The sequence below is a fragment of the Tiliqua scincoides genome, chromosome 1, assembly GCF_035046505.1.
Source record: "Tiliqua scincoides isolate rTilSci1 chromosome 1, rTilSci1.hap2, whole genome shotgun sequence".
NCBI lineage: Eukaryota > Metazoa > Chordata > Lepidosauria > Squamata > Scincidae > Tiliqua > Tiliqua scincoides.
In genome coordinates, this window is record NC_089821.1 from 255,773,982 (window position 1) to 255,784,209 (window position 10,228).

The 10,228-nt window shown below is 47.2% G+C and overlaps 1 protein-coding gene across 2 annotated transcripts in view; it reads right to left on the bottom strand.

The window, feature by feature from the left end:
• The window catches only part of VASH2 (vasohibin 2), a 57,178-nt gene extending 48,307 nt beyond the window's left edge, over nt 1-8,871 (bottom strand). For both annotated transcript variants that reach the window (XM_066611721.1, XM_066611720.1), the window contains exons 1-2: nt 8,786-8,871; nt 7,566-8,024 (exon numbers count right to left, since the gene is read on the bottom strand). In XM_066611721.1, coding sequence (XP_066467818.1) covers nt 7,566-7,841 — 276 coding nt within the window. In that variant the 5' untranslated portion in view covers nt 7,842-8,024; nt 8,786-8,871. The remainder of the gene's footprint in view (nt 1-7,565; nt 8,025-8,785) is intronic.
• Between the last annotated feature and the right edge of the window lie 1,357 nt (nt 8,872-10,228).

Below are 10,228 nucleotides of genomic sequence, written 5' to 3' on the forward strand. Positions count from 1 at the left end.
TTCACCATCCTTCCAGGATAATTAAAAAAAACAAACAAACCCAGAAACAACTACATTGGAAGACTGAGGTGAGGATTCAGTCTTCTTATTCTGGCCCTGGATGAATTAACCTGCTTCTTCAAAGCCAGCTTTGTCTTCATTCTCACTTCCAGCCAACTCTACCAAATTCGAACACTTTATAGTCTGCTACAACAGCCTGAGGGCAACAAACGTCCTCTCTCAGCACCACTTCTCAGCTGGCACTTCCATGGGAAATTTACCACAGCTGCTTGAGCACTGGTAGAAGGGAGCTCAGTACAATGTCACAAGTCACCACTCTGTGTCAGCAATTGCCAGACAGACACGGACGCAGACCATGGAAGGATTTTAACCGTTGAAACAATGGCAAATGTGGCAGGCGACTGTGGCCAGATGCTGAGTAACTCCCAACATCTTTGGCATGAATATTTTGGGTAAGAGAGAAGAGAAGAATGTTTATGGGCAACTGTTTTTAAAACAACAGTTATCAGAGCCAGAACAATTGTATGTTGGTGCCCAGGAATGTCATTTTCTCAGCTTTGGACTGGGTCTCTTCCTAAAAATGTAATGAAGGCTTCCAAAAACATGAAATAAATATTTTCCCAGCCTTTTGATAACTTTTTTTTAAGCACTGTTAATCTGACCATAAAGACTCTACTATTCTGTTCTCCCAACATGCCACATTGCATCATTGTTTCAGACTACATGTGATTATTCCAGTGGAGTGCCTAGATTTTTGGCCAATTCAGGGGCAAACAAACTAGATGTGACATAGAACACCTGACATCTTCCTTCCCAAAAAACATCAACAGGCAGGGCCAGCCGTCAGCCCTGGAAGTCAGGTTGCACTTGGGGAGAAGGTCGCATGCTTGTTCCATATGGTAGCAGTGAGAATGCTTCATCAGCGGCTGCCGCAGCTCCACATTTACCTCTGCCACTGCCTCCTGCCCCAGCTGACTGCTGCTGACATTTGAAAAGGGTCCTACTCCAGTCCTTCCATGGGTCATTCTCCCGCTCTTTTCAAATAGTAGAAGGGGCAGGAGGAAGCAGTGAAGTTAATGAAGCTCAGCCACTACAAAGATGGTGGGTGGGTGAGTTTGTGTGCCAAAAGAAACATCATTAGGGTGGTGGTGCCAGACCAGCTTGGTCCCATGGAGATTTGGACTGGACCTGACCACAGGATTGCCCAATTTGGATTGTGGTCATGACACAGAGGGAGAAGGGATTTGACCTATCCTGATTCCCTGGTTTCAGTAACACACACACACACACACACACACCCCGCTATTAGCTGCTGAGGTGACAACTTATGGGCATAATTTTGGATCATGGTTTTGGCATGAAGGAAAGGCTTAGACACACCAACACCAGGACCAAGGCCCTGATTCACATCAGGCTCCTGTTGAAGTGAAACAAAATGCAGAAAGAGCAAGAATAAAATGAACAGGTACTGTATGTCATAAAGCCTGTGAGTGTCCCAATCTTGACTGCTCCACCCCAGCAGCTGCTGTTTGTGGGACACAAACACACAAGGGCCAGCAACCTACGCAACATGTAGTTTGGCCCTTGTGTTGTGACAACCAGATCTCGCTTTGTATATAGGTTCAAGTGAGCTCTCCTCTAAAAGCAAAATTCTCCATGCAAAATTAATAATTCAGTATTCAGCATTTATAGGCAGTCTAGATGACCTCCAGTCAGAGGCGTTCCTGGAGAGGGGCAAAACAGTAAGTGTCTTCAGGTGCCTGGATGTCTGTGTAAAGCTGCCCCTCCCCACTTTTAAAAATCTATATTTCCCAAAAAAATCTATATTTCCCACCACTTCTGGCTATGAAAGCAAAGTGAAAGTGTCACCTCCACTTTGCTCTTGCCTTCCCAAATGGCTCAGAAGTGGAGGGGGAGCTTTACACGGGCATCTGGGTGCCTGAAGATACTTACTGTTTTGCCCCCTTCCAGGAACACCTCTACCTCTAGGACATAAGATAACTCCAGAATGTCCAGGTGGTTAGAGTACATTTGCCCAACTTAGGATGATATAACAACTGAGGCCATTTCTGGAAAAAGCACACCTGAACATGGTTATGTATATCTTAGTTACATCTTGAATGGACTACTGCAACATGTTGTGCATGGGGCTGCCTTTGAAGACTGTTCAGAAACTTTATTGGGTATGAATGCAGCTGCTAGAGTTTTGACCATTGTTCTACTAACTTTCTTGTCTCCCAACTCATTTCCAATGACCAAAACACTGGCCATTGCCTTTAAAGTCCCAAGTTACACGGACCAAGTTACTTAAAGGACCACTTCCTCCCATTGCTCATTAAGATTGACTGGGAGAGGCTTCTATGCATCCTTCCACCTTCAGAGGTTCTGACAGGTGGTGAGAGGGCCTTGTCTAAAGTGACTTCCAGAACTCTTACAAATGTGGCACTCCTTTTCTTGGGATATCCATTTGGCTCCCAATCTGACTATACAAGACCTGGTTACATGTTTGATTTTGAGTGGATTGTTACTTTGCTGACTTTCAGTGTTTCTTCTGCTATTCCTATAACATTGTATTAAAAAAATAAAATTATTGTATCGATTATGTTGTTTCCCCCCCTTCTGTTTCTGTTGCTTTTGCTATCTTCAGTATATTTACATTATTACAGTGCAATCCTATTTACTATTAGTCTGAGTAAATGGGTTGTACTGCCTAGGAAACGTGTTTAGAATGGCAGCCTTTCAGTGTGTAAGCTAATTTTCTTCAAGGATATGATACCACAAGGCTTCAGATGGTTTCTGCAGGCACAAGAACATTGGAGCAATACTGTGGCAGGTGACATAAAACTTCAACCTGTCCTGCCAAACACCATCCCAGCTACAGCTGCTAAAATACAAGGGTGATTAATTAAGAAACCCTCCTCAATGCTCCCCAGTATTTAGACTTGCAGAAGTAACAGGTGGTTGGAAGGGCTGCTGCTTTCTCTGGGATGTTTCCATTGCATGTCTCTCCCTTGCCAGCTGTTTCATCAATCAGCCCAAGCATTTCCACAAGTAACATGGTGCCAGGACAGAATTCCAAATGGAGTGTACTGGAGGAGGGGAAGCCCAAAGGGCAGCATCTGCTCGGGTGGGAGTAGCTGGCTCACATTCAAAACCCAGATCCTCAGTCTTTTCTGACCAGGAGGAATTCTATGTATGCCTTGCCTCTAATAAGAAAATTATCATCAATTATAAATTAAATTCTGACTACAAAATGCCAGAATTTCCCACTTTATAATTTAGAGCTTGTTTCAATAATGCCATTCACAAGGATTCCATTGACTCTAGCAGCTGATAAAATGGATACAAAAGAGGGTTGCCAACTTTTTCACTGGTCTCTGCTCTTGTGCATTTCACAGCTGCATGAGCTGCAGACACTAGGAGCTGCAAATGCTTATCTCTATATCATGAAAAGCTTCATCTGCTGGAACAACCTTCATTTTTTTCAAATAAGAATAAAAAGAACTGCTGAAAGGAACACTCAGATACAGGTTAATATGGGAAACTGGCTTTTGTGATTCTAAAAGAGAGCAAAAAAAACTTAACATGTACACAGAGTATAGAACCATCGGGACCTAATCCTATCCAACTTTCCAGCGCGGATGCAGCCTCATGGGGTGTATGCTGCATCTTGCGGTGGGTGGCCAATCACGGAGGCCTCCTCAAGGAGAGGCAACATTCCCTTAACTTGGGGCTGCTCTGCGGCTGCATCAGAACTGGACAGTTGGATAGGACTGGGCCTTCAGCCACATAATGCTCCCCTTCTACAATGATGAAGAGTGCTAGATTCAATTCTCAAGATATTTCCTAACACAAAAGAACAAAATATCATTGGAGGTAAATAAAAATATGAATGTTAAAATATTCAATCATCAGTTACCCAGGCAATCATATAAAACTGTGGTTAACAAATTGCAGAAGACAACTGCCCTGATCCAGTCAGCGAGATCCATGCACATCACCAATATAAACGCAGATGTGCCATTCACAATGGTATGCTAATCTAAGCCATCTGACTGGGCAGGACACACCTCTTCATGCTAACAGCTTCATAAATCAATCTGAAACCTGGAACAGAACCAAATGCGGCCACCCACCATCCACTCCCAGCACATGCTGTGAGCACACACACCATTGTCGCCGCCACCTCACCAAGTTCAATGCTCCCAGCATCCTTTCCATCCAACCTGTTCACAAAAACTACCAGGAGAAGAAATGGAGCAGTAGAATCCACCCCTGAACACAACTTAGCATTGCTTTCAGCAGTGTTTCTCAAACTGTGGGTCAGGACCCACTAGGTGGGTAGCGAGCCAATTGCAGGTGGGTCCCCATTCATTTCCATATTTTATTTTGAATATATTAGACTTGATGCTCCCATGGTATGTGACTGCATTTGGGAAAATGTTACATATCTGTACTTTTAACAGGCTACTATGTATAGGATCGTAATGATACTAAATGGAACTTACTCCTGGGTAAGTGTGGGTAGGATTGCAGCCTAGGATTGTTAAAAATTTTCCTGCTTGATGATGTCACTTCCAATCATGATATCACTTCCAATAGGTCCTGACAGATTCTCATTCTAAAAAGTAGGTCCCAGTGCTAAAAGTTTGAGAACCACTGGCTTTGAGTGCTGATGGTCCTGTTTCTCAGTCTAGAGACAATTTGTAAGACACATCTGGCTTGCCAAAGGCACTAAGGCCTAAATCCTAACCCACTTTCCAGCACTGGCATAGCTGTGCCAATCGGACATGTGCTGCATCCTGCAGTTGGGGGGCACTCACGGAGGCCACCTCAAAGTAAGGGAATGCTTTTTTTCCTCACCTAGGCGCTGCATTGCCCTTATGTCGCTGCTGGAAAATGGGTTGGGATTGCGCCCTTAGACTACAAGTCCTTGGGAGTAATTTCCACTTAATTTAATGGGGTTGACTTCTGAATAGACATGCATAGATCTGCATTATAAACACTATCTTGCCATCCCATCACAAATGACTACACTACCTTTTCTGCTGCCCTAACCTTGCTAGGATGTAGGTAGCCTCTGGGAGGACCAAATGCATTGGACAGGAGAGGTAAAAACCTGGAGCAGCTGTTTGGGGTGAAAGTGGCTGAAAATCAAAGGGACTAGTTTTCAGGTTAGATGTGTTTTGTGCAGATTTCCAAGAGCCCAATCCTATCCAACATTCCAGCACTGATGCAGCCATGCTAATGGGGCATGCGCTACATCCTGGTCATGGAGGCTTCCTCAAGGTAAGGGAGTGTTTGTTCCTTTCCCTTGGGGGCTGCATTGTGGCTACTTCAGAGCAGGAAAGTTGGATAGGTTTGGGCCCTAAGTGCTATCAAATGAAATCAAAAATTCTGGGCAATTTGGGGCAAGCGCTGTTTGAACTACCCAGTTGCAGCTGTTGTACCATTTGCTATTTCTGATTTCTACACAAAAGCTGTTAACAGAGAGCTGCATATGTTCACAAACCATTCCTGAAAGAAGAAGAGCATGACAACACATAACATTTTCCAACATGTGGAAAGTGATTCATTTCTCAAAATGAGAAATGGCATGCTTAGCATGGAAATGGTCAGATGATGATTGCACAGCAGTTACCATCTTCAGCCTCAGACAGTCAAAGAAAACCAGTGATGCCATGGTAACATTTGAAATGCCAAAGCTCATCATGACACACTCCCAGAGTCACAGCTCACTAAGACTAGGACACCCCCAAAAAATCAACTTTAAATTTACAGTGTTGACTTCTCCCGCCACTTATTCCTACTTTGAAACTTCTGCTTCCATTAGGCTGCAATGTACAGACTTTCTTGGGCGTAAACCCCGCTGAATACAATAGGACTTACTTCTGCAGAGAAATGCATGAGTGTGCTATTGAATATCTCGCTCATTTCATCCCAGACTCTTGGAGTGAGTTACAATAGTTTAAAACAGGGGTGTCCAAAGTTTTTGGCAGGAGGGCCACATCATCTCTCAGACACTGTGTTGGGGCCGGGGGAAAAAGAATTAATTTACATTTAAAATTCGAATACATTTACATAAGTTTACATAAATGAATATATTAAAGATGAACTTATATGAATGAATGAAAGTCTTGCAATAGCTCAAGGCCTATAAAAGGCCTTGCACAAAGCAAGACTGGCCTTTCCTTTGCTGTCGCTACTGCATCACAGACGTGAAACAGGAAGAAGTGGAGGGAGCCCTCATCCCACAGCTCATGCAAGAGGTCAAACTGTCTCCCTCAAGCTGACAGCAGTTGCATCGGGCCAGTGTGGGCTCCAACAAATCTCCGGAGGGCCAGAAGCTCGGAGACTGGGGGCTCCCTGAGGGCCGCATTGAGGGGCCTTGAGGGCCGCAAGTGGCCCCAGGGCCTTGGTTTGGGCACCCCTGGTTTAAAACATGCATAAAAACTGAAAAACTAAATGTTAACAAACATTCCAGATAAATACAAAAGAAATATTAGAATGCTAGCCTATGCATGTTTACTCAGAAATAAGTCCCACTTACCCTTATAGCTCAAGCCTATGCATGTCTACTCAGAAGTAAGCCTCACTACGTTTCAATGGAACTTAAGGTAAGTATGGCTAGGATTACAGCCTTAACCCATTTCTGCCCAGCCCACAGATGTACACATTTGATTCCTGTTGTGTATATGCAAGGTTGAACAGAAATGGCTTAATGTAATGTAAGACACAAATGATCTCTCAGGCAGCACAGTGGTTTAGGCACTAACATATACTGTTAATAGTATTATTATTATGTCCCTAGGCAAATTTCTCAGTTTGCCTCCTACTGAGCCAGATGCTTCTTTCCAGCTCAGGTGGGGGGGGAGTGTCGAATGCAGCACCTGAATGCTCCTGCAAATAACATCACCACTTCTGTTGTAGGACAGGTCCTAGTGTTCCATTCCCCCTTGCCTACAATCCTGTAGGAAACTACAAGTATTCCCACATGGAAGAATAGCAGCAGTTGGGCTGTGGTATAGGCATCTCAAAGGCCTGCTAAAACAAGTGAAAACAGGGCTAGAAGTATTTTACCCCTCAGTAGTTCAGTCTGTAACTGCAGCCGATCTGACACAGAATTTGGGGGAACCTTTTTACAAAGTTACTGGTTCCTAGCCACAATGAAAAAGACTGGAAACATAGGGATGGCCAGGCAAAGTTTTGGAAACCAGAGGAACTTCAGAAGGGCTTCTAGTGATCACTGAGCAAGAGAAGTGCCCTCTATATTCTCCCATCTTTATTCCCTCCTATCCCTTTGCCCATCCTTGCAGCCATTCTCTGGCTTGAAACTGGAAAACAAATCTCTCAGTTCTTTGATAATATCAACCTTGGAAGCTTAAAAAGATCTTGAAAATAAGAAAACGTATGATCCATTGACATAATTTGTATTCTGGTTGCAGAACTTGTTCAATTTTTCAGTTTTTATTTAAAAAAGAAAAAACAAGTTACTAGTCCTCAAGACTAATACCTTTCTGGCACAGAATATGAACTTGGTAGTGGGCGAGCACTGATCGACTTACTTTTGCAAGGTAGGCAGCATTCCTTATAGTCTCTACCACTTCTCTACCTGAAGGGTGGACCTTCAACACATGCCCCCACATCCTCTCCCAGGTGTGCCCATCAATCGGAAAGCCACTTTTGTTGACGAGGAAAACCACCCCTCCATCTTTGTCCTCTTCTTCGGAGCCCCCGTTGTTGGCGGTGGTGACCGACCGAGTGTGAGAGCTCCTCGAGCGGCCCCCTTTGTCTCCTTTGGGGTGGGTGCAATGGGAAGCGTTGGAACTGGATCCTGTCATCGTGAGCTTCAAAGGAACGCGGGGTGGTCCAGAACTGGGGTGGGAAAAGGCCGACAGTTCACTGGACCAGCAAGGCAGCTTTCTCCATCATCGCTTCTCCTGCCAACAAGGGGGCTGGCATAAGTTACTCGCTAACAGAAGCCAGGCAGATCACCGGTGGGTCTCTCCTCTTGCAGACCGAAGCTAAAAAGGCAGGCGGAGGCGAAAGACAAACACATGTTAACAGGAGAAGGCTAGCGGCACTCCGGGCTGGGCAAAGCAGTCTGTCTCCCATCAGACCTATAAGGCCCTTGAAGGGCAAAGGGAGCTGCTGCTGACACATCAGATCCCCTGCTGTTCTCATCCAGAATTCACAAACAAAAGGCAGTCAAGGATGCTGTTCACCTGTCAAACAAAAGAGGAGGAGGGGAACCCTCCCCATCTCTGGGTTTATCTCACCAGGGGGCGACAAGGAGAGATCCCTCTTTCTGGCTCTAGATCTCTGGGACCTGTCACACAAAAGGGAAGGGAGAGCCCCAGGCTGGGCTGGAGCCCTCTTTGTATTCCCCCCTCCTTATCGCCCTGGGCCCTAAGAAATCTGTCAGGCAGAGAGGCTGGGCAGTCCCACGCCTGTCTGGCGGATGTGGCTCAGGGCATGAATGCACTAATGCAGCCAGTCAGAGCACAATGCAGCCCCACACAAACAGAGCCCGCTAAGGTGCTGAGAGTGTCGCTATGCGCATTCCACGTCTCCAGACAGACCGCCAGGGCTTGGCACGCGACAGCCTGGGCTCTGCAGCAGCAGCGCTTGGACGCGGACCGCCGCCGAGCCCAGAGCTGGGGCTGGGAATGCCTGCGGTGCAGAGAGCGCGGTGCTTGCTTCCCACTCCCGCAGAAGACCAGCCCCAGCCCCAGCCCTCCTTCCCTGCGGAGGACCCACCCATCCCCGCCGCCCCCAGCCTCACCTGGCCGAGCGGGGACTCATTGCAGCGGAGAGCCCCCGGGCGGCTGCTGCTGCTGCTGCTCCGGCAGCCGATTCGGTCGCCGTCGCCTTAGCCCATGTTCCATGATCAAGTGTTACTCTCTGACATGTCGCCGCGTTACCCGGCAGCCGCCGACGTTCCGAGCGCCCCCATTGGGCGCCGCAACAAAGAAGGGCGGCCCTAAGGGGGCTGGGAACGGGCTCGCCCGGCGCCGCGCGGCTCTCATTGGCTGCGCTCTCACCAGGCCGCCAAAGTCAGCCCGGGAAATCTGACCGCTCGGGGGTCCCGCCGCGGAGGCAGTGGAGCCGGGGCCGCCGGCTGCCGGCGCGTTCCAGGCGTCCTCGGCCGCTCCCCGTAAATGAGCGCAGGACGGCGCTGTGTTCAGCGTGCTGTGCATTGATAGGGTTTTCAATCATGATCGTTGCCTGGCACAGTCTCTCCCCCTCTTGCAGTGGATCCCCACCACACCACACCACAGACCCTGGCTGATGATGAATCAGTCAAGCCCAGGGGTGGCATCCGAGGTTGGCCAGCTGGGGCACATGCCAAGGGCCCCTGCCCATTAGGGAACCCACCTGGGCAGACTGGCTACTGCACCCTGCCACTTGTAGCACCCAATGCGCCATCAGCGAGCAAGCTGGGAAGTGCAAGGCTTTGCCCCCACAGGAGGCCCCCACAGGAGTTAATCTGGGGGGCTTGTATTGAGCAAGAACACACCGTCATTCATTTATAAATGTTAGACCCCACGTTTCAATCAAATACAGCATTTTAGAAGTGCACATGTACAAACAACCCAGGAGCCTTTAGAGCCCAAGCCTATGCATGTCTACTCGGAAGTAAGTCTGAGTATGTTATGTTTTTATCTGTTTTTAAATTATGTTTTTTAATTTGTTTTAACCTTGTTTGTAAGCCGCCTTGAGTCCCTTTGGGGGAAAGGTGGGGTAATCATAATCATAATCATAATCATGATGATCATGATGTCCCATTATAATCAATAGGGCTTACTCTCAGGTAAGTGTGGATAGGATTGCCTCCTTAGGGCCCAATCCTATCCAATTTTTCAGCACCAGTGAAGCCACAATCAGGGCCTCTGAGAGGAATTTTATCAGGGGGTACAAAGTTTCCTTTAGGCCCCTTTGCAAAGGGGGAGGGGTGAAAGAGTGGGGGAGGGTGATGATGGAAGGCAGAATAAGGGCAGGGAGGGGTGAAGCAGGTTGAGGGGAGGGTAGAGACAGCTGGAAAAGTCTTTGGAGCCCAGATCTACCCACCCATGTGGCATCAGTAGTGTCTTCAGCATTCCATATGGGCAACAAATCTGAGTAGATGGGAAAATGTCAGATCCCAGGAAATTTCTTGGCCCCTCCTTTGACTCCTGGGCCCCCCTTTTACCCTGGGCCCGGGTACAAATTACCCCCTTTACCCCCC